This window comes from Lagenorhynchus albirostris, chromosome 11 (genome assembly GCF_949774975.1).
Source record: "Lagenorhynchus albirostris chromosome 11, mLagAlb1.1, whole genome shotgun sequence".
NCBI lineage: Eukaryota > Metazoa > Chordata > Mammalia > Artiodactyla > Delphinidae > Lagenorhynchus > Lagenorhynchus albirostris.
In genome coordinates, this window is record NC_083105.1 from 12,598,857 (window position 1) to 12,623,242 (window position 24,386).

Here is a 24,386-nt window from a genome sequence, read left to right on the forward strand (position 1 = left end):
CTTTTCAACCCAATGCCCTGGGGCAGCCCCTCGCCCTCCGGGCTCCATCTCAGGGGAAGGTGGCTTCTGTTCCTGGCTTGGCCACTCCCCTGTGGCCACGTCAGCTCTCTAAAGGGACTTGTTTCCACTCGTTACAGAGTGACCCAGAAGTTCTGGCCTGTGTGCCACTACTGTGGGCCTACCGTGTGTCTAGTACTCTGCCAGGAGCACAGCACAAAGTGGGTGGCACGGAGGCCACACACAACCCAAGGCGGGAGTGGACAAGAGACTAAAGCTTAGATGACAAGCTCTGTGAGGTCAAGGGTCATATCTGCCTGGCTCACTGCTGGGTCCCCTGGGCCTCGTGCAGAGCCTGGAACCCAGGAGGTGATCAAATCAATAGCACCTGAACAAGTCTGACTCCAGTTCTGCCGACGTTTACAAGGGAGATGGGGACTTGCTTCTCCAAGGACACAGCAGTGACTTGCAGCCCCGACATTCAAGAAGAGGCTCAGTGAGGTTTTCTGCCTCAGTCTCCTCTCTTGGTGGCCCTGCCGCCCGCCCACCACTCCCACCCCCGACACTTATGAGTCCAGATGCAGGGGGGCGTGTCCCCTCCCAGCGCCTCGGCAAGCCCATGGCACATGGCTGGGGAGCTGGAAGGTTCTGGCAGCTCCCGTGCAGTCCTAATTGGCCTTGACCGTGTGCTGCAGACTCCCACAGCCTCCTCAGGCTCTGAGCTGGGTGCTCCCCGTCTGCTCCCTCCACACACAAAGCACCACGTGGTGAGAGGAACCCTCGCAGGGCAAATGGACCATCCCAGTGAAAGATGGGAGAGAACTGAGGCCTGCTCCAACTGCTGAGCCTGTTTTTCTGGAACAGAGGCCTCATCTGGCGCTTCTTGCTGGCTGTGGTCATCACACCCCTCCCACCCCTTCCCTGGTTTCTCCTGAGAAGGACAGTGACCCTGCATCCATCCCCTCGCTGCTCCCCTCAGGGCCTTGGGCAGATTGCTGGAAGGATGGAAGAGCTCTTCTCTGAGACAAAGACCCAGAGAGGTAAAGTGATTTGCCCAAGGTCACACCGCTGGTCAGTGATGCCGGTCAGAGCCCAGGAGCCAGGACCACGGTGCTTGCCCCACACCACGTCTCTGGCGGGGCTGCCTGACCCCAAGCAGGATGCCGGGACCCGAGCACCAGAAATGCTCGGCCAAGGCTAACCTTGACCAGCCTCTCGGTTCCACTGCACGTTTACTCCCCTCCCTGTGGCAGCAACCCTCCCTGCTGGCCTCAGAGCTTAAGGAAACGAAAGTCCGTTCTTGCTCACTGGGGAAGCTAGGGGTCCCTGCTGCACAGTCTAGCCTGCAGCATGCAGATGGGGCTTGGGGCTTCCTCCTAATTCTAAGAGCTGCCAGCTGGCCTTGTCCTAGGAAGATGCCGTCCAGGTGATGTCCTAGGAAGGGCCAGTCGACTGCACTGCTGCTGCTGGGTGGGCCGCACACCCCATATCTCTGGGCTTCTCATCCATTTGATGAGACAGTCAGACTAGATCGTGGTTCCGAAACGTTTAAGGCGCGCTGTTGTGGCCGCCCCGCCGGCGTCCCGCCTCTCCCCAGGGGTCCTCACCCTTCCTCGGTCTCATTGATGATGTCGCAGATCTCCATGTTGAGTGCCCAGTTCTCGCTCTGCAGGGAGCCATCTGTAGCTTTCTCTGAGGACAAGAAACCACAGGTCACACCGGCGTGTGGGGTTCCCAGACGGACAAACTCAGCGGGAGTGGGGAGGACAATGGGTGCTTTCCGGGCACCCGAGATGGGCCAGGCACCATATAAACGGTGTCACCTTCATTGCCCCATTTCGTCACTTAATTGTTAGAGTAGCCGTGCGGGGCCGGGGAGGGAGCCACGGCTGAGTCTACCAGGTGGGTGAGCGGGACGGGGATTCAGGGGGCCTGGCCTCAGAGTGCTTGTTTTTGACACGACAATATAGAGACAGGGTTTTTTTTTTTTTTTTTGAGACAGGGTTTTGTTTTAGATTTTTGTAAAGAAATGTTCCCTCTTGACCCTTTTATTATCTTTTGACTTGGAAACCATTCACATGGTTCAAAATGGTTCAAAAGCTCCAGAGAGGCACCGAATGGAGAGTAAATCTACCGGCCTCCCCTGCCCCCAGCTCCCTCTTCCTGGAGGCCCCCAGTTTCCTCTCAAACTCCCAAAGATATTCTTTACCTCCAAAGCCAAGGACACAGGGTTTTAAATCCCGACTCTGTTACCAACAGGAGGCCTGGCCGTGGTCTTCCTCTACAAGCTAGCTTGTCTGTAGGTGGGTAGAAGCGCCCCGGGGTGTCTGATGATGCAAACCAGGCATATGCATGGTACTTGGTGCAAAACAGGTACTCAGTGGGTGGTGGGTCTTTTTTATTTTTTTTCAATTGAGGTGAAAGTCACACAACATAAAATTAACCATTTTATTTTTGTTTTCATTTTGCGGTACGCGGGCCCCTCACCGCCGTGGCCTCTCTCGCTGCGGAGCACAGGCTCCGGACGCGCAGGCTCAGCAGCCATGGCTCAAGGGTCCAGCCGCTCCGCGGCATGTGGGATCTTCCCGGACCGGGGCACGAACCCGTGTCCCCTGCATCAGCAGGCGGACTCTCAACCACTGCGCCACCAGGGAAGCCCAAAATTAACCATTTTAAAGTGAACAGTTCAGTGGCATTTAGTACATTCACAATGCTGTGCAACCATCCTGTCTATCTGGTTCTTGGGGTCAGGTCTCCAGGCCAGGAGCCACTACGAGATTCTCCAGGCCTGTCGAGGCCACAGTTGGTGGCCCTTTACTGTAAGATCTGCTCAGTGTTGGGACCCGGCTGCCTTTCGTGTGCTCTAGTGTGAGAGGAGGTGGGCGAACAGTGAACACAGGAACAGAACATACTACAGGACGTTCAAAAACGTTCTTTAAAATCGAAGTGCTGGGGCTTCCCTGGTGGTGCAGTGGTTAAGAATCCGTCTGCCAATGCAGGGGACACGGGTTCGAGCCCTGGTCCGGGAAGATCCCACATGCCGCGGAGCAACTAAGCCTGTGCGCCACAACTATTGAGCCTGTGCTCCACAGCCCGCAAGCCACAACTCCTGAAACCCGGGCGCCTTGTTGCTCTGCAACAAGAGAAGCCACTGCAATGAGAAGCCCGTGCACTGCAACGAAGAGTAGCCCCCGCTCACCGCAACTAGAAAAAGCCCGCGCACAGCAACAAGGACCCAACGCAGCCAAAAAAAAAAATCAAAAAAAAAACCCCGAAGTGCTGTCCTTGCGTTCACATCACCCACTTTCCCTGCCCTCTCCATCTTCTAGATTCCATCCTCATGCAGACCTGACTTTAAAACGAGTTCCAATTGGACACAAGATGGCGTACTAGGAGGATGCAGAATCCGTGTCTCCTGCCAACCACTTACCAGGCACTGGTGGGGGACCACAGACACTTAAGGGAACGGGAGGAACCCCCAGTGACCGGCTTGCGGGATCTTGGTTCCCAGGCCGGAGGTTGGGCCCGAACTCCTGTGGTGGGAGCTCTGAGTCCAAACCGCTGAACTAACAGAGAACCTCAGACCCCAGAGAATATCAATCGGAGTGAGGCCTCCCAGAGGTCCTCATCTCAGCACCAAGACCCAGCTCTATCTAACTGCCTGCAAACTCCAGTGCTGGACGCCTCAGGCCAAACAACCAGTAAGACAGGAATACAGCACCACCCATCAAAAACAAAAAAAATGAAACGACAAAAAAATGTTACAGATGAAGGAGCAAGGTAAAAACCTACAAGACCAAATAAATGAAGATGAAATATGCAACCTACCTGAAAAAGAATTCACAATAATGATAGTAATAAGATGATCCAAAATCTCGGAAACAGAACGGAGAAAATACAAGAAACGTTTAACAAGGATCTAGAAGAACTAAAGAGCAAACAAACAGTGATGAACACCACAATTACTGAAATTAAAAATACTCTAGAAGGAATCAATGACAGGATAACTGAGGCAGAAGAACGGATAAGTGAGCTGGAAGGTAAAATGGTGGAAATAACTACTGCAGAGCAGAATAAAGATAAAAGAATGAAAAGAACTGAGGACAGTCTCAGAGGCCTCTGGGGCAACACTAAACGCACCAGCATTCGAAGTATAGGGGTTCCAGAAGAAGAAGAGAAAAAGAAAGGGACTGAGAAAGTATTTGAAGAGATTATAGTTGAAAACTTCCCTAATATGGGAAAGGAAATAGTCAATCAAGTCCAGGAAGCGCAGAGAGTCCCATACAGGATAAATCCAAGGAGAAACACGCCAAGACACATATTAATCAAACTATCAAAAATTAAAAACAAATAAAAAAATATTAAAAGCATCAAGGGAAAAACAACAAATAACATACAAGGGAATCCCCATAAGGTTAACAGCTGACCTTTCAGCAGAAACTCTGCAAGCCAGAAGGGAGTGGCAGGACATACTTAAAGTGATGAAAGGGAAAACGTACAACCAAGATTACTCTACCCAGCAAGGATCTCATTCAGATTCAACGGAGAAATTAAAACCTTTACAGACAAGCAAAAGGTAAGAGAATTCAGCACCACCAAACCAGCTCTACAACAAATGCTAAAGGAACTTCTCTAGGCAGGAAACAGAGAAGGAAAAGACTTATAAAGACAAACCCAAAACAATTAAGAAAATGGTAATAGGAACATACGTATCGATAATTACCTCAAACGTAAATGGATTAAATGCCCCAACCAAAACACACAGACTGGCTGAATGGATACAAAACAAGACCCATATATATGCTGTCTACAAGAGACCCACTTCAGACCTAGGGACACATACAGACTGAAAGTGAGGGGATGGAAAAAGATATTCCATGCAAATGGAAATCAAAAGAAAGCTGGAGCAGCAATTCTCATATCAGACAAAATAGACTTTAAAATAAAGACCATTACAAAAGACAAAGAAGGACACTACATAATGATCAAGGGATCAATCGAAGAAGAAGATATAACAATTGTAAATATTTATGCACCCAACATAGGAGCACCTCAATATATAAGGCAAATGCTAACAGCCATAAAAGGGGAAATCAACAGGAACACAATAATAGTGGGGGACTTTAACACCTCACTTTCACGAATGGACAGATCATCCAAAATGAAGATAAATAAGGAAACACAAGCTTTAAATGATACATTAAGCAAGACGGACTTAACTGATATTTATAGGACTTTCCATGCAAAACAACAGAATACACTTTCTTCTCATGTGCTCATGGAACATTCTCCAGGATAGATCATACCTTGGGTCACAAATCAAGCCTTGGTAAATTTAAAAAATTGAAATCCTATCAAGTACCTTTTCTGACCACAATGCTATGAGACTAGATATCAATTACAGGAAAAAAACTGTAAAAAATACAAACACATGGAGGCTAAATAATATGCTACTAAATAACCAATAGATCGCTGAAGAAATCAAAGAGGAAATCAAAAAATACTTAGAAACAAATGGCAATGAAAACATGATGACCTAAAACCTATGGGATGCAGCAAAATCAGTTCTAAGAGGGACATTTACAGCACTACAATTCTACCTGAAGAAACAAGAAACAACTCAAATAAACAACCTCACCTTATACCTAAAGCAATTAGAGAAAGAAGAACAAAAAAACCCCAAAGTTAGCAGAAGGAAAGAAATCATAAAGATCAGAGCAGAAATAAATGAAAACGAAATGAAGGAAACAATAGCAAAGATCAATAAAACTAAAAGCTGGTTCTTTGAGAAAATAAACAAAATTGATAAACCATTGGCCAGACTCATCAAGAAAAAATAGGAAGACTCAAATCAATAGAATTAGAAATGAAAAAGGAGAAGTAACAACTGACACTGAAGAAATACAAAGGATCACGAGAGATTACTACAGGCAACTATATGCCAATAAAATGGACAACCTGGAAGAAATGAACAAATTCTTAGAAAAGCACAACCTTCCGAGACTGAACCAGGAAGAAATAGAAAATATAAACAGACCAAGCACAAGCACTGAAATTGAAACTGTGATTAAAAATCTTCCAACAAACAAAAGCCTAGGACCAGATGGCTTCACAGGGGAATTCTATCAAACATTTATTAAAGAGCTAACATTTGAGAAGAGCTTCCTTCTCAAACTCTTCCAAAATATAGCAGAGAAGGAACACTCCCAAACTCATTCTACGAGGCCACCATCACCCTGATACCAAAACCAGACAAAGATGTCACAAAAAAAGAAAACTACAGGCCAATACCACTGATGAACATAGGTGCAAAAATCCTCAACAAAATACTAGCAAGCAGAATCCAACAGCACATTAAAAGGATCATAAACCATGATCAAGTGGGTTTTATCCCAGGAATGCAAGGATTCTTCAATATATGCAAATCAATCAATGTGATTGATAAACCATATTAACAAACTGAAGGAGAAAAACCATATGATCATCTCAATAGATGCAGAAAAAGCTTTTGACAAAAGTCAACACCCATTTATGATAAAAACTCTTATAGTATGCAGAAAACTATAAGACACTGATGAAAGAAACTAAAGATGATACAAACAGATGGAGAGATATACTATGTTCTTGGATTGGAAGAATCAACATTGTGAAAATGACTCTACTACCCAAAGCAATCTACAGATTCAATGCAATCCCTATCAAACTACCAATGGCATTTTTCACAGAACTAGAACAAAAAACTGCACAATTTGTATGGAAACACAAAAGACGCCGAATAGCCAAAACAATCTTGAGAAAGAAAAATGGAGCTGGAGGAATCAGGCTCCCGGACTTCAGACTATACTGCAAAGCTACAGTAATCAAGACAGTATGGTACTGGCACAACAACAGAAAGATCAATGGAACAGGATAGAAAGTCCAGAGATAAACCCACACACATATGGTCACCTTATCTTTGATAAAGGAGGCAAGAGTATACAATGGAGAAAAGACAGCCTCTTCAATAAGTGGTGCTGGGAAAACTGGACAGCTACAAGTAAAAGAATGAAATTAGAACACTTCCTAACACCATACACAAAAATAAACTCAAAATGGATTAAAGACCTAAATGGAAGGCCAGACACTATAAAAAGGAAAACATAGGCAGAACACTCTATGACATAAATCACAGCAAGGTCCTTTTAGACCCACCTCCTAGAGGAATGGAAATAAAAACAAAAATAAACAAATGGGACGTAATGAAACTTAAAAGCTTCTGCACAGCAAAGGAAACCATAAACAAGACGAAAAGACAACCCTCAGAGTGGGAGAAAATATTTGCAAAGGAAGCAACTGACGAAGGATTAACCTCCAAAATATACAAGCAGCTCATGCAGCTCAATATCAAAAAAACAAACAACCCAACCCCAAAATGGGCAGAAGACCTAAATAGACATTTCTCCAAAGAAGATATACAGATTGCCAACAAACACATGAAGAGATGCTCACATCACTAATCATTAGAGAAATGCAAATCAAAACTACAATGAGGTATCACCTCACACCAGTCACAATGGCCATCATCAAAATGTGCACAAACAATAAATGCTGGAGAGGGTGTGGAGAAAAGGGAACCCTCCTGCACTGTTGGTGGCAATGTAAATTGTTACAGCCACTATGGAGAACAGTATGGAGGGTCCTTAAAAAACTAAAAATAGAACTACCATATGAACCAGCAATCCCACTACTGGGCACATACCCTGAGAAAACCATAATTCAAAAAGAGACATGTACCCACAATGTTCATTGCAGCACTGTTTACAATAGCCAGGACATGGAAGCAACCTAAGTGTCCATCGACAGATGAATGGGTAAAGAAGATGTGGCACATACATACTATGGAATATTACTCAGCCATATAAAGAAAGGTAATTGAATTACTTGTAGTGAGGTGGATGGACCTAGAGTCTGTCATACAGAGTGAAGTAAGTCAGTAAGAGAAAAACAAATACCGTATGCTAACACATATATATGGAATCTAAAAAAAAAAAATTGGTTCTGATGAACCTAGGGGCAGGACAGGAATAAAGACACAGACGTAGAGAATGGACTTGAGGACACGGAGAGGGGGGAAGGGTAAGCTGGGACGAAGTGAGAGAGTGGCATGGACACATAGCCGCTACCAAATGTAAAATAAATGGCTAGTGGGAAGCAGCCGCATAGCACAGGGAGATCAGCCTGGTGCTCTGTGACCACCTAGAGGGGTGGGATAGGGAGGGCGGGAGGGAGACGCAAGAGGGAGGGGATATGGGGATATACGTATGCATATAGCTGATTCACTTTGTTATACAGCAGAAACTAACACAACACTGTAAAGCAAGTATACTCCAATAAAGATGTTAAAAAAAAAAAAAGAAAAAGACCAAGTTCCAGCAGAGTGTGCAGAGACAATTCCATACTCTGCTTGTCTCAGGCAAGATTCCGCCCCGCACGTTACTCCTGCGGGTCTGTCAGGACCACACACGAGTTTTTAACCGTCGGTTGGATCAGCGTTTAGGGCAGTAGCCAAGTTCCCCCATCACAGCTGTGTCTTCGGCTTCAAAACCTGGCTCCAGGCTCGGAGCCCTCACACCCGCGGCCTGAGTGCACCCGCGGGCATAGCTCTGTGGGCACCTCCCAGGAGCCCCGATGGACCGGGCACACGGAGCTCTTATTCCACGCGATGGTGCAAGGGAGGCTCTCTCACCACCCTGCTCTCGGGTGAGACCCCTCACGCGTCCGTCGCACAGCTACTGACGTGGCAGGCCTGCTCTAGGCACTGGGGATGCGGTGTGGACAGATGGACACGGTCCCTGGCCTGCGGTGCCCAGAGAAGCCGCACTCCGAGCCAGGCCCGTCAGGGTAGACGGGGCAGACTCCGTGTGGCCGGGCGGGCCCTCTTCCAGCTGGGCAGGCAGCCCCATCCTGTGGGCAGAGCCTGGGCTGGGCTGGCACAGTCAGCTCCTGCGACGGTGCTTCCATGACCCTGGTTTTGAAACTGGCCTGACTTCAGTTCCACCCTGGGTCCCCCTTGGGTCCTGCGGGCTGGATGGATGCCAGGGTGGCCCAGGACACATGCCAGGCAGCTGAGGCATCCAGGTATGGACCCAGCAGCAGGGTGGGTTGCTTTGCTCCTGGGTTAGGGCTGAGAGAGGGGATGAGAAAGGTTGCCCTTTAAATGGGTGAAAGATGGACTCGCTCATCCCACAACTATGTCCTGGGTGTGGCTTCTTTGGGCCACACTCCCACCCCTGGGAGTCACACACATACTGAACCACATAAGAAGAACCAAAGAGAGCTGGACAAGTGCCTCCTGAGCGGGGGGCTGGGCCCTGCTTTGGAGGGTCTGGGGGATGGCGGCTGGTCAACCACGCAGAACTACTCCTCCTTCGGAAGCCGCGTGTCAGTGACTTCCTGGCCTGGGGGATTCGCCAACCTGACTCCCGACCGCCTCTAAGGGGCCCCTGAGTCCTGCCAGTTCCAGCCCCTGAGGCTCTCTCCATCCTGGGCCTTCCCTTCCCGCCCTGCCCTGGGCCACTGCCCCAGCTGGGCCACCGCCCCGCCCTCGTCAGCCACGCCCCGGCTCCTCCTGCCTCCCTGCCCCCACGCGTCCTCCATGCTGACCCAGAGTGAACCTTCTGGAGCTTGAAAGTGACTGTGTCCCTCCCATGCCCCTTCAAAGGCTCCCTTGCCCCCAGCTGGGCCCTTCCACAACGGGAATATTTTAACTTCCCAAGTTAGATGCTAGGTAACACCAAGCATTTGTTAGCTGTTAGCTGTTTATGTAAAGAAGGTGATTCAACCCTCACACCTATAAGGCTACACTATTGCCCTTGTCTAATGAGGAACCTGAGGCCTGGAGAGGTCACACATGGTGCAAAGGGAGGATGGCTGTGGATGCCACTGCCCCCGCCTCCCATCAGGAGTCAGGGAGCTCTGCTTTTCCAGAAGGATCCGCCTGGACCCCTCAGGCCATCTGCCCCCTCCTCCACTAGCAGCCCTCTCAGTGGTTCCACCATTGGATCCCCTATGACCTCCCCCAGTGACCGCTGAAAACGATGGGCACCTCCCTTCTCCTGTGGGAGAGAAGGGCGGGGTTTCAGAAGGGATTATGATCATTTTGGAACGGCCAGCGGGCTGCTAAGGGGGCAGCTGGGACATTTATGAATAAGAGGCAAGCCATCCCAAGGAACCAAGGTGGATGCGTCAGGACCCCTGGAGCGCGAGTCTGATGCTAACCTGAGTACAGGTGCCAAGTTCTTTAGTCCTGAGTGCCAGTCGTGGGCAGAGCCATTAAGAGGATGGAGTTTTTTGGAGGGAGTCGGGGGAAAGGGGGGAGCTTCAGTCAGTCTAAATAGGTGTGGGGGGGGGGTGGAGAGGAAGAGGAGGAAGGGCAGAAGAGAGACAAGAGCCATCTGATCAATTCCAGAAGAGAGGTGTACCCAGACCCCTCCCCTCAGATCTGGGAGAAGTCTAAGACTTCCTTAATAAACATGTCCAAGGGGCAGGCATGCTCCGTTAAGGGCAGAAATTTAAACCCACAGGAATCTGGGGATATGTGTTCTATTTTTGGTTTTAACCACAAAAGTAACTCAGCTGGCTATTTTAAGAAGAGGGGATAAAAACACTGACAATGGTTACCAGTTCTAAAAGACAGCCCGCTGACTTGTCCAGCTCTGGGCTGTTGGCGGTAACCTTCGGAGGCGCTGCCCTTGTCCCCAGCTCCTGAGGAAGCTGGGCCCTGCAAACCACCTGCTGTCGTCGGGGGCTGGCGGGCGGTGGATGGGGTCCACCTGTCCTTCTGTCTGCTCTGTCCTCTCCACGTGGGGCTGGTGCCCGCACAGCTGGGCTGGGCGGTGGCACAGCTTTGGAGTGGGATGAGCCTGGCCCCACCTCTGAACTCGGACGCCACGCGCAAGGATCCGAGCCTCGGAGACTCGGTTTCCTCATCTGTGAAACCAGGAGAAGACTGACTGCCTCCCTCACAGGTGTTGGGACTCTTCAGCCAGACAATGTACGTATGGTGTCAGCTAAAGGGCAGCGACGGGTCACTGCTAAGTCCCATGACTGTGACTTGGACCGAGAGCAGCAAAGAGTGGCCACCAGACACTCTCCAGCCCCGGGGCCCTGGTGTCAGCCTGCGCGTCCTCGGGGGCACCCTGGGTATCTGGCGAGCCTGCCCTCTCAGCCACTGGGGAAGCCCTGCTTTGCAGGAAGCCATTTCTGCGGCAATCAGGGGACCCGTGGTCAGCACTGTGGATGTGAGTCACACTGACCACCTCCTGCCAGGTCAGCCCAAGGGCAACAGCCTAGAGCCTTCTCCCCACCACCCTGCATGTTCACCCACCGGGGTTCCAGCGGAGGGTTCCAGTTGCTCAACGCCCCCATCATCACGGCCACGGCCCTGGCTCAGGCACTGTCTCCCACCCAGACCTGGACCGTCACCTCCACACTCTCCTCTTCCAACATAAATCCAACCAGTGCTTTTCTCTGTCTAAATGTCATCCATGACCCCCCACTGCCTGAGGGTCAAAAACCGGACCTTTTCAGGGGCTGAGAGGGACAGCTGGGGCTGAGCTCAGCCCCGACCCACTGTGTTGTTCTCCCTCCCTTTGCGGACCTTGTTCTTTCAGGCGTTGGGGCTTCTGCCTGGGATGCCCGGCTCCCCTTCAGGCCGGCACTGGTTCACAGGTGATGACGAGACCACCCCCCACCGGCCCACCACACTGACTCGCTGGGCTGTCACCACACACCAAACACGGGGCTCTGCACTTCACAGCAGCTCCGCCGGCCCTCACCACAGCCCCTAAGGCAGAGGATGGGTACGCTGAGGGGCACAGAGAGGCCAGTGGCTTGCCCATGGTCACACAGCTTGTACGTTGCAGAGCAGAGGTTTGAACCCAAAGAGGTCTGGTTCCCAAATCCGTACCCTTAACCACTAGATTATGTGCCTCTCGAACATACTCAGCATGTGTCACGTAGGCCCTGGGAGACGTCAGAGAGCAAAACCAACCAGGTCCTGCCCTTGGGAAGTCTACAGTCTGGTGGGCGGCCACAAGTGACATTACAGACGGCAAAAATGCCCCGACGGAAAAGAGCAGGCACTGAGACAGCAGAGGGGCTGAGATTCAGATGAGCCGATGGGGACGGCTTTTAAGGCCCTACCCCAGTGTCAGCCCCGCAGTGTCACCTCCAACTGGGCAAACCGTGCCAGGCCTCATCCCTCACTGCGGCAGTAACACTGTGGACAACAGCGACCAAATGACCGGCCTTCGCTGCATGTCAGCCTGCGCAGGACGCTGCGTGGACCTCTTGTTACTGCCCTACAGCCGCCACCACGTGTGGGCACAGCTGATGCCCACACCTGGCAGTGGAGTACAGGGATGCAGAGACGGGCCCGGGGGCCTCTGGACCCGTGTGCTCTCCCTCTGCTCTGCCCCCGCCTGCCTCGGCTGGACCCTGAGCTCCGGGGACATCTCTGTCTCACCGGGGCCTACCCTCTGGTGGGAAGGAGGGTAGAGGTTCGGCCAACGTCTGCGGAAGGAGCGGCCGAGCCTCGAGGCCCCCTTGCCGCCCCAGTTCAGTGCTGAGCACCCGTCCCCACCCCATCCCAGGGAACATTCCTCATGTTTCACTGACCCTAAGCTCCCTTGTCCACTCTTCTTTTTTTTTGGCCACGCCACATGGCTTGCGTGATCTTAGTTGCCTGACCAGGGATCGAACCTGGGCCCTGGCAGTGAAAGTGCGGAGTCCTAACCACTGGACCGCCAGGGAATTCCCCCCTTGTCCACTCTTGAGCCCCTCTGATATTGGGATGTTTCTTACAAACGATGACCCGTCAGAGCTCAGTTGGTAGATTTTTCTTTCTAGATTCAATGAAATATGGTTTGTAAATAGTAAGGAACTGTCTTAAAGGTCAAGGCCGATAGCAGCCCTAGTCCCACCTTAACTATGACCAGGTCTAGGGCAGGGCTCACCCACCCGGGGGATAGGGATAGAATGGGAATTAGCTGACTGTGATCAAGAAAGCAGTGACACGGTGCGTCAGCTCTACCCAGAGCTCCCATGGGGGCCCTCTTTCGAGATCCTTCTCCCATGACTGGCACCCCTGCAAAGGTGCCCACAGCCGTTTTGTTTTTAGTCCACATTCATGGAATGTCATCTTTCCAGTGTAACGGCCACCTATTAACGTCACTCAAAGGAACCATGGTGAACCTCTGAGATTTCCTTCTAGTCTTTACTGTTCTCAGGCTTTAAAAAACACATCTGCATAATTTATTTTTAAATTGTGTAATGGTATTGTGATTATGGCTTGTTTGTTGGTTCCTACATGGGAATCCTATTCCATGCCCTTAAGAGACACGCTGAAATATTTATGAACGAAATGATATGCTGTTTGGAATCTGCTGTAAGTAGTACCCACCCTTTTGCTCGACTCCACTCCCCCCACCCACCAGCTGCCTCCATCCCTTGCCCAGTGCCCCTTTATCCCATCTGCCCCCCAGCTGCCTCCTAGATGCCCTCTTCCCGCCCGTCTATTCTCCGTCCTACGACACGCTCGGAGCAGCTACTGTGCCAGGTGCTAGAGAGGCAAAGAGGGAGAAGAGAACCCCTGCCCTTAGGGAGGCCCTACAGCGGTCAGTGAGAACAGCTGGACAGGCGTGTTCAGTGCAAAATGACAGGTGATGTGACTGAGGTCAGTCTGGGGCGCTGTGGGAGCCGGGAGCAGGGGGTCAGCACCTCAGGGGAACCGGGAAGGCTGCGGTGAGGAGGTGCCGACTGAACTGAGCACAGAGCACAAGCTGCCAGGCTGGGGAAGGTGAGGAGGGACATTCCTGGTAGAGGAAGAGCATGTGCTGAATGAATGAATCCGTGATGAAACCTCAGGGATGACGGGAAGAAGAGCAGAGACGAGGGGCCTGAGGGTCAGTCTGAAGGACCTGAGGGAGGGAGAAAAGGCCGTGCTGAGACGGGGAAAGATCCAGGAGCCCAAGGCAGGCTGAGGGTCAGGAGGGAGCAAGGCAGCCGGAGGAGAAAGGCAATGATGCCAATGGCTTGGCAGACCAGTCTTCAAAGCCAGACAGAGGGAATCAGGCACAGACACCCCCTAGCCTGCCCCCCAGCCGCTCCTTCCTCTTCCCCACCCAAAGCAGCAACCCCTCTCCCCTTTGCCAGAGCCCGGTCCAGGAGTGGGTGAGCTACCCAGTCCGGATCCCTGGGGAGTACAGGGTGTCGGCGGGGCCTTGTCAGGGAGGGGAGAGCCTTGTCCACCCCCCCACCCCCCGGTCTCCTCTCTTCTGGGAGCCAGCATGGGAGAACGGCGCCTGGAGCTCGGGCCGAGGTGACACGCTCAGGACACAAAGCCAACATATTCAGGACAGAGAAAGAAAAAGCCTGGGCGTTGCAATACATCGTGGATCTGTGAGACCAATCCTGGAACTGCCGACCTTCCGACTTCTTGCCAAGTAAGCCCAGCGCGTGGGGCCAGCTCGCCTGTCTCTCGGTCACTTGCAGCCGAGGTACCCCGAAGCCTGGTGGCGCCTGCGGCGTGCAGACCGGCCTTCTCCCCGCTTCCTCCTCCCATCGCCTGGGCCTTCTGCCCGCTGGTCCCTGCGGGGCCTGCCCTGACCCTCAGAGGGCCTTCCCCTCCATGCTGGGCCAACAGCACTCTGCGCACACCACAACCACAAGCTCTGCTTAGTGTTACAATAACCCTATAGCGTTTACTTCTTTGTTTCTACGTCTCTCTCATTAGGCTGTGAGCTCAAGGGTGGAGGTTACAGCTTGTGAGTCCTTGAATTCTCTACACCACACAGGATGACCGGGCCTGTGAAAAACCTGCAGGATGTGTTTGATGAATGACTGAATGAAGGATGAGGCCGTATTCACCACGACCATAAGCCCTTAGAGCACTTTAATTTAAATGAAGTACTCCCACCCTTTGGCCTCATTGATCCCTTAGTAGCGGTTGTGCAGAAATCCTAATCTTTCTTCAGCTCAGCAGTCCTGCAAATGTTTTTAAAAAAGCACCGTGTGCCTCCTTCATCTGACCTCCACGTTACCATCCTCAGTTCCTGTGACCACTCCATTCTGGAAGTGACTTCTAGAGCCTTCACCGTTCCCACTGATCCCCCTGGGACACCGCCCAGCTGTGCTGTCCTCCTGGAAACAGTGTGGGAACCCACTCACCTGCCCACGTGGGATATGGTATTTGTGTTAATTCACCCTGTGACTACATTGGATGTTTATCGACTCTACTGCATGGAACTGACTCCTGCAGAGCTTGTTGCTGTGAGAGACACTCTCCACTGGCCCACACTGTTTAGCTTTTCTAGCCTCCCTTGCAGCCAGAAGAGGCCCTGTGTTCTGGCCACTGAGGTGTGGGTGGAATTTTCTTCCCAGTGGCTCCTGGGGAAGTTTTTCCTCTCCTGATAACAGAGGCAGCACCAGAGGGTGCCTTCACCTGTGCTCTCTGTTACGTGGGGGCTAGCAAGAGGAGGAAACCAATATGCTGAAGGTTGGGGTGGTGGGTGGAGAAATACAGAAAGAACCATTAGGAACAAACTCATCCTAGATGGACCCTGAACCCAGACATTTTCACTCTAAAGGAAACCCGCCAGGTCCCTTTCAATTCTAAGGGGAAGCAATGAGGCGGGAAAGTTAGGAGAGTGGGATCTGGACACAGACAAATCCCAGTGCAAGTCCTGACTGGAGCACTCACTAGCTGTGTGTCCCTGAGTGAATTCCTTAGCCTCTCTGTACCCTCATTCCTCCCCTGCAAAATAGGGATAACTAAAGCACTCACCTTCTGGCGTTATGTGAGGAGGAAATGAGAGAATGCACTTCATGTGCTTTGCATCCCACCTAGCACAACAGCTAACACCAAAACAAACGTTACCAACTACAAAAATATCAACCTAAAAATCACTGTGTGAAAATTTCAAGCATTCCCATAAAATAGATTTTTAAATCACATACATGCAGGAGCCATTCATTTTTCCCCAGCCAGCACTGTCCTGAAGCCTATTTTCCAAACGAATAGCTCTTTCCAGACCTAGCATGGAAAGTTCCATCAGTCTCCTAAGCTGCTGAGCCATCCTTCCTCAAAGCCCTGGCTGCCTCTCCCCTGCCATTTTGTAACCACAGGCCACAGGAGGAACTCTAAAATACTTTACAGAGGCATAACTTTGGCAACCCACAATTTTAAAGTTGATATAACTAACTATAGTACCTAACTGAAGAAAATTTCAGTTAGATGAAGGATGGCTTTTAAAAAACTATCTAGGTAAGAAGGAGCAAGGCCATGAAAGTAGAGAGGCGTGAAGGGGCTGGCCAAGGTGTATATGACATTCTTTTTTTGTTCCCCCAACTCACGAATGTAAAAGATGTTACTGACAAATGTATGTATGTAGGTATGTACGTACCTATCGAGAGATTTAAGGAATTGCTCGTGCTATTATGGAGGCTTGGGAAGTTCAAAATCTGCCGGGTAGACCAGCAGGCTGAAGACCCAGAGGACAGATGCAGCTTAAGTCCAAAGGTCGTCTGCTGGCAGAATTCCCTCTTGTTGGGAGGCCAGTCATTCTTCTATTCAACAGATTGGATGAGACACACACACACTACGGACAGTCATCTGCTTTTCTCAAAGTCTGACTTAAATGTTCATTTCATCTAAAAAATACCTTCATATAAACATCTAGATTAACGTTTGGCTAAATATCTGGGTACCATGGCCTGGCCAAGTTGATACATGAAGTTAACCACCCCAAGGGTTTATCCTGCATCAATACAAACAAGTTCCACTGGAACAGGGGACACCTCTGTCTGTCCTTCAGTTCTCCTGGTCTCAGCCTGTGTGGCCTCGCTGGCTCCTCCCCCCCCCCCCCCCCCCCCCGCTCCCTCCTTCCTTTCTCTACCTCCCCTGCAGGAGCAAAGCCCAGGTGCTCCCCATGGGTCTTGCACAGCTGCTTGGCTCTCTGTGGCACTTTTTGGTGCTTTCTCAGTTGTCAAGCTTCCCACCTCCGTGGGGGCGGAGGTTCTGTCACTTGCCTGCGGGATGCGGCTGGGAAGGGGAGGAGCTGGCACTTGAACCCACATCTTCTGATGCAGGGTCTAAGCTCTGACCCTATTCAGACTGCTTACGTCCCCGTGGTCAAAACGTGCCACCTGGGAACATGCTAGGTGCGCTCATGGGCAAACGTAAAGACATTTTTAGAGTTACCTATTTACTTGAATGTCGAGTAGAAGGGAAAAAACACAAACTAGCTTATCAAAGTCATGATTTCAGGATATAATTACACAGGATAAGGTCAAATTTAAAAAGTGAGTGAACAAAAGGAAAACACTCTGAAAATAAAACTAAAGGTGGTACATGAAGGGCAGACACATATCATAAAGGTGGTACACGAAGGGCAGAAGTCTGGAGAGTGCTAGCCTAGACCGAGGCCTCCTTGGTAAGAAGGTAAAGAGTTAACTTGTCCTGAATCCTCCTGCTTCTCACGGGGTGATGGTCCCAAGCTAAATAGAAGACACTGAGGGTTTTTGTTTTTTTCTGAAACCAGAAGGACGGAATTCCAGGACTTTACTCTTATTTCTTTGAGCTCAGGGAGGGAACAAAACCTATTCACCAGTTCCATCTGTAGGGTCAGGCAAAGGCTTTAATTCCCAAGTGAGAACCGGCTCCACCCCGCAGCCTGAAACCTGACCTGCCTGTGGCTGTGGCTGCCACCCAGCCTGCGACTGCTCATTCCCAGTGACACCAAGACCAGACAGAGGCTGTGCTGGAGCCAGGGCCCTGGGTGGGCACCTGGGCTCTGCCTCGAACTTAGACTACATCCCAGCAATGATGATAATACCGGGTAAAAAATCACAACAGCTAACAATTATGGACAATTACAGTCTGGCGGGCACCAGGCCAAATGCTTCACAACGTGACAATACTACAATTTCCCAACACAGCAATGCAGCAATCCCAACTGATACGTGCTATTATTAGCCTTATTTTTTAGACAGGGAATTGGAGAACAGAGAGGTTAAGTAACTTGCTCCAGGTAACAAAGCAGGGGAAGGATAAACCAGGACTCAGACCACCTGGCCTGACTCAGGAGCACATCCTGGATGCCTTACTGTGTACCATGCGGCTAGCTGACACAAAGCCCTTTCTAGACATTAGTCCCTGTTATCCTTAAGACAGAAATTCTGGGTTCTAACCTGGCGCCAGCACTTATGGATCAAGGAGTTGGAGCTTCAAGATGCAAGGGCTCCCCACGGCACAGAGTGGGAAGTGGTAGAGATTCTGACTCAGGGGGTCCAGGGCTGGAGCATCCTCAAACATCTCTGACAGGGGTGCTCTGCGACCCCAGTTTGAAGAACAAAGAACTTAACCATTCTGCCTCTGGCTAAGAGGTCAGCAAACTATAAACCCACGTGCCAAATGCAGTCTGCTTTTGCATGGCCCACAAGCTAAGGATGGTCTTTACATTTTTAAATGGTTGAAAAAAATCCAAAGAAGAACAAATTTCATGACCCGTGAAAATTATATGAAACTCACATTTCAGCGTCCATAAATAAAGTTTGATTGGAACACAGTCATGCCCTTTCATTGACTTATTGTCTGTCTGCCGTCGTGCTCTGAGGGCAGAGTTGAGCCGTTTGCAGCAGAGGCCATATGGACCATAAAATCCAAAATATTTACTATCTGGCCCTTTAAAGTCTGCAAATCCTGGTCTAGTCTACCCTGCCAGCCAGGCAGCATCCTCCATACAGCCTCCCTCCCCTCCAACCTCTGCCTTCATACCTCCAGGGTTAGGGAGCTCACCACCAAACAAGGCAGCCAGGCCCACCGTGAAAGGCGCTGGCACTGAGCTCCTCTGGCAACCGGCCACTCTGCCCTCTAAGCCTGTGCAGTTGGTTCTATCGCCCCTCCGCAATGCCCAGCCGTGTGCTTCTTTCCTCCAGCATCAATCCTTCCTGTCCTCATCGTCCCCTCAGTTGTTCAATTCTCTGGGAAACAGAGGGAGGACGGTGGCACCTCTGTGTGACAGGTAAGGGAGGCAGGGGAGAAGGAGTGTGACATAGTCAGCAGTGACTGCAGCTGGACCCAGGTCTCTGCCGCCCAGCCTGGTATCCCCTTGACAACCTTGCTTGAGTGTCCAGTTTGGTTTCCACTCATCACTCCCAAAATGGCAGCCCCGAGGGCCCGAGGTGTTCTCTTCCTGCTAATGCCTATGGTCTCTTACCTATGATGCCTTCCGGTGGCCGCCCTGGCTTGGCCTTTGTGGAACTAAGCGTGGCTCTCCCCGACCTTTCACCTCTCCCGTCCAGCCCAGGACTCAGTCTTAGGCTCTGGGCTCTCCACCTGGTCCATCTTGTTCTCCCGCACCCGCTGCCTGGGGCTGGTCCCCAGGCACTGCCCATGTTTATAGTCTCTGCTGCTTGCAGCTTGCTCTCCTGAGTCACCTGCATCTCTAGTTCAAAGTGCCAGGGGTGAGCCGACAGTCTGAAGTGGAATATGGGGTTCTTGGGTTGCCTTCTGACGTCTCTCTATAAGACACAGCCAGTAAGGGCTGTCCTCAGAGAATACCTGGGAAGGGTTTTTAAATCCTTGGAAGAAGAGGGCTGTGTCAACACCAGCTAGTACTCAGCTATCTGGGATCCTTTCAGCCCCAGGCTGCTGCCCACGGGAAATGGGAAGCTCTCCTGATAGATAAGGGTGTGCGGACAAAAAACGTCACCCGCCATTTCTGTAAACAAAGGCAGCTGTGGCCATCAAGCCTCTGGCCACTGCAGCACCCTCCCCTCACCAAAGGTGCACCTGAGTGGAATTCAGGATGGAGAAAAACAGGATATTGGCACTAGATACTGAAGATGCATGTCAAAGGACTGATTTCAATAAGCCCAGACTCTTGCATCTTCCCACACAGAGGAAAGTGCTAAAATCATTAACTTGAGATGTCTGTTTTTTGTGATTAGCAGTAATCTTTTTATGTTTGACTACTTTTTTTCCCCCCAGCAAAAACTCCTGTATGTCCTGGCTCCTCCCTCACCTCTTTGGAGCAGTCCCTCAGAGCTAGCTGAGAGGCTGCCTCGCAGGCTGTAATCCTCAGTAAGGTCTCCAGATGAAACATAATTCTCAACTTTTAGGTTGTGCATATTTTTCTTTAGTGGACAGGTGAGTGACGTGGAAATGTGCACAGGTCCAGGGGTGCATTGCAATCAGAAAAGCTAGTCTGTGGGTCAAACAATAACTGTATGTCGGAGGGCTGGGATGCCGCATATTCCAAACAGGTGTTGATCAGCCAGAGGCAGTGTGGTGAGGGGACGAGAGAGGACCTCAGCTTTGCAGCCAGAGACTCTACTGAGCTGTGAGACCTTGGGAAGTGACACCTGCCTTCAGACTTACCTTTAGTGACATGGGAAAAAATAGCAAAACCCTGCAGGGTTGAAACTGAGTCTCCCTAAAACCGACGTCCTCTGCCGAATTCCTGATTAAGCTCTCCATCCAAAACTATTCCCTTTCTCGTCCCACACCTGTTCCCCTCAAGACTGACGAATATCAAAGAAAAGGGGGCTTTGAAACTGAGCGGGACCCTGTGGGGTCCTTCCGGGCACAAAAGCTTTTCCGTGTCCCCCTTCCCTCCCTTCCTTATTTCTTGTTTGTGGGAAAAAGGCTTCAGCCTCCTAAATCTCCCCGAGTGCCAAAGTGTAGATTCAAACAGTTACTAATTAGGGAAGGGAGGGAAGGCAGAAACAAAGGAAAGGCAGTCAAGAAACACTGGTGCAGCGATAAAGCAGAGTCCCAGCTCCTCCTCGAGGGATTTACTTAACAATCTGATACAAATCTCTGAGTTCTTCTGCTGGACCTAGGGGTCCCACCCAGGGGGAGGATGGTGACTTCAGGTCTGCCCAAGCAGACCCCAGAGTGGAGGGAACCAGAAGGTTGATGCCTGAGATTCCTGGAGCACCATCGTGTCACCTCCCCACCAACCAATCAGAGGAAAGTTATAGACCCTGCACTCCCCCCAACCCCACAACCAATTTTGCCTTTAAAAACTCCTCCCTGAAAACCATCAGGGAGTTTGGGTCTTTTGAGCACAAGCAGCCCATTCTCCTTGCTTAGCCCTCGCAATAAACCTTTCACTGCTCCAAACTGTTTGGTTTGTTTAGCCTCACTGTGCATTGGGCACACGAACTTGGGTTCGACAACAGGGTCGTGATACCAGCGTGGCACCTGGCATTTGCTCACAAACTGTTACTTTCCTTTTCTCCTTTCTTTCCTCCTACTATGCGCCAGGCACCATGCTAAGAGCCAAGGGTCTGGATCAGTAAGGTACAGCACCTGCCCTCAGGAAGCCCAGGCTAGCCGGGGAGACAGACACATGCACAACTACTATCAGAATGGGACAGTGCTTTATTGGTGTGATGACGGTGAAAATAATAAAAATGACAATGATGTTTCCCCAGCACTGACAATGTGCCAGGCCCTCTCCACGGAGCAGCTCACTTCACTCTCACAACCATCCTGAGAGGTGGATGCTGGTATAACCCCCATTCCACCCAGGAAGGAGCAGAGGCTCAGAGCCCAAAGGCAGACAGTGAGGGAGCCTGCAGAGCTAGGGTGATGGGAGGGCACAAAAGCAATGGCTGGATCTGAAGGGGTCAGAGAAAGCCTCAGGGAGGAGGTGACGATGCCCGGGGCTTTGAAGGATGCACCGGGAGCAGGCAGAGGGAGCAGCAAGCACAAAGGGGTGTAGGTGGGTGGCTGGGGACTTTGTGAGTTGAGAGACACTCACCCCTGATTAACACCGTCAGGACCCACTGTGCTCAGGGCTGCCAACTGGACAGGACTCTACTCTCAACAGAGAGATGGAGTTGGCAGGCTTGAGAAGAGATTATTTCACCCCTGCAGTTTACAGAAATGCAAGCAGCTAATACTAGGTCATTAGTAATAGTAATCACAGCCAATCAGGGCTGTTGCCATCTCTTTATCAAAAAAAGAAAAGAAAAAAGGAATACTGAGGGTATTAACTCAAATGGCAGACATTCTTCATTTAATCCTACTTTTAGAGCTTCTTCAGCTTCGGTTCAGATATCAGGGGCTCAGGGCAGTTCATCTCAGCTTTCCTGTCACTTCACTGGGGTCCTTGGGTGAGTGCTAGTCTCTACCTCCTCTCTCTGGGCCTCAGTCTCCTGTATAAAATGAAGGGGATGGGCTAGAACAGAGGGTTTTAATGTGTGGTCTCCAATCCAGTGGCCATCTCAGACCTATAGGGTCATGAACTCTGGGGATGGGGCCCAGCCTTCGATGCTTTAACAAGTCTTCCAGGGGATTCTGATGAGAGCCCTGGGTCACAAGAGCCCCAGGGTAAGGACTGTTCCTGCAGTAATCCTTGCTCTGTGCTCTAAGGTATTAAGGGTTAGTAACTCTTTGGACTGAGTTATCTCTTGCCCAAGACAGGCAACCTTTCAGAGTAAGAAAAGAAACTGTTTTCTTTGACCATCTAAAGCCCAGAGTCCAGATGAGCTTTTCTCGAGAGGCTCAGACACATGTGGCTGACTCTGAAAGCCAGAATTTTTTTGGGCGGGGAGGGGTAGGAATTCTCAAACTTGGCATGTAATGAAAGCAGTGGTATCTCCAGCTAGAGAAATAAAGATGAGAGACAAGCTGCCTTCTCTTTTCAGCTCCAAAACAATGACTCACCTGTGCGTGTGTGTGTGTGTGTGTGTGTGTGTGTGTGTCTGTAGTAGGTGGGGCAGGGAGGTGGCCCTGAGAGGTACAGCTTCCCCTCTCTCATCCAGGAGCTTCCTGGTGTGTAAATTCTCTACTGACAGCCTCCTCTTGAAGACATTTCATTACAAAACCTCAGAAGAGCCGCAAATGGCCACGGGGGCGATTTCAACAGAGCTGGGTCAACAGACTTAAGCGAGGTTTGGCTTCTAAGATAGTAAGAATGGAAAGAATATCTTGTCTAAAAGATCCAATTTTCCCAGTTTGAACTTAAGGCTAAAAACTGTCAAAAAGTTGGAGAGAGTTTCAAAGTACTGCCCTGGGCTTCTTCATGCAAGGAGGCACACCCAGACTGCCCTGGAGAAGTGTTAGCGGTTTGGGCCATGGCCTGTGGGTCCTCTCTGCGTTGGTGGGCAGAAATGACTGCCTATGAGACCAACTGTCCAGCCATTTTCAGGAATTCCAGACCCTCACTTGGCAGTGTCTCAGTAACAATAATAAATATTACCACTTTCTTTTATATAGCATCGGCCACGTGCCAGGCACTAAGTCCTTTACATTTATTAACGAGTTTAACCTACACAACAACCTCACGGAGGTAGGGATCATTATTATCCCCTAATCACAGGTGAGGAATCCTCCCTACAGAGGCAACGTCACAGAACTAATAAGTCTCCCGTCAATAGGGGGCGAGAAATGCAGGAGATCTGGGCTCTGAGTGAGCCTGTGTCTCTGCCACAGGGCTTGGCCATCCCCTCTACTGAGAAATGAGGGAGACCGAATCAGGTGGTTTCTAAGATCACTCCCAGCTCAGAGTCTGCGACTCCATGCGGTCCATCTGATGCCGGTTGGTGAGGGCGGCCAAGGCCGGCACGTCCTGAAGCTTTGGCCTGGCTTCCTCATGGAGCGGGTTCCTCAGCGTCTAGCCCCGGCCCAGGGGAGGCAGGGCTCCCTGTCCCCCTCCCAGCAAGACGCCCACCCAGCCGCCAAGCCCTTGTCTCCTGGTCCTGGAGAATGGACTTCTAGCCCTTCTCAGGTATCCGTGTCCGCAGCGCCGAGTGAGACAGGAATGAGACGGCAAGGGCCCAGGCGGCGCGACTTGCGCCGGGTAGGCGACGAGAGAAACATTCGAGGGGCCCATGGACTGCAAAACCACGCAGTCCCTTTAACCCCCCAAACTTTCTCCCTTGATTAGCGACCCTAGCAGCCGCACATTGGCTGAGTCGCGGCCGCCAGGACCCGCCTTCTCTCTTTATCTATTGGTTGCTGTCGGTATCCATCACAAGCCGAGGCTTCTTAGTGGACCTCGGCTTTTGTCAATCAAAGCAGGCGGGCGGCTGGGCGGGGCCAGGTCAGGCAGAGACACTCAAGCCTCGTTCCTCTCCCTGCCTCCCTCAGGTGTGTAACTGGGGACCTGGAGGCGCGCCGGGGGGCCGGTGCCGGGCGCGGAACCCTGCGCTGGGGTTGGGCCGGGCCCCGGGGACTTACCGATGCGCTGTCCCACTGGAGAGCTGAACGGGTTCCCCAGGAGAAAGTCCATCGCCACGGCTGCCGCTGCCGCTGCCACTGCCACTGCCACCAAGCCGGGGAATCAGCTGACAGCAACCGCGAGCGCCGGACCCGTCACGTGACGCGCCGGACGGTC

General features: G+C 51.0%; 1 protein-coding gene across 2 annotated transcripts in view; it reads right to left on the reverse strand.

Annotated features, from left to right (window-relative positions):
• TOM1 (target of myb1 membrane trafficking protein) overlaps positions 1-24,386 on the reverse strand; it is a 45,367-nt gene extending 20,981 nt beyond the window's left edge. The window contains exons 1-2 of one of the 2 annotated variants that reach the window (XM_060164556.1): positions 24,230-24,386; positions 1,605-1,689 (exon numbers count right to left, since the gene is read on the reverse strand). In XM_060164556.1, the coding sequence (XP_060020539.1) occupies positions 1,605-1,689; positions 24,230-24,281 (137 nt within the window). In that variant the 5' untranslated portion in view covers positions 24,282-24,386. The remainder of the gene's footprint in view (positions 1-1,604; positions 1,690-24,229) is intronic. The other variant, XM_060164557.1, reaches the window with a different exon arrangement.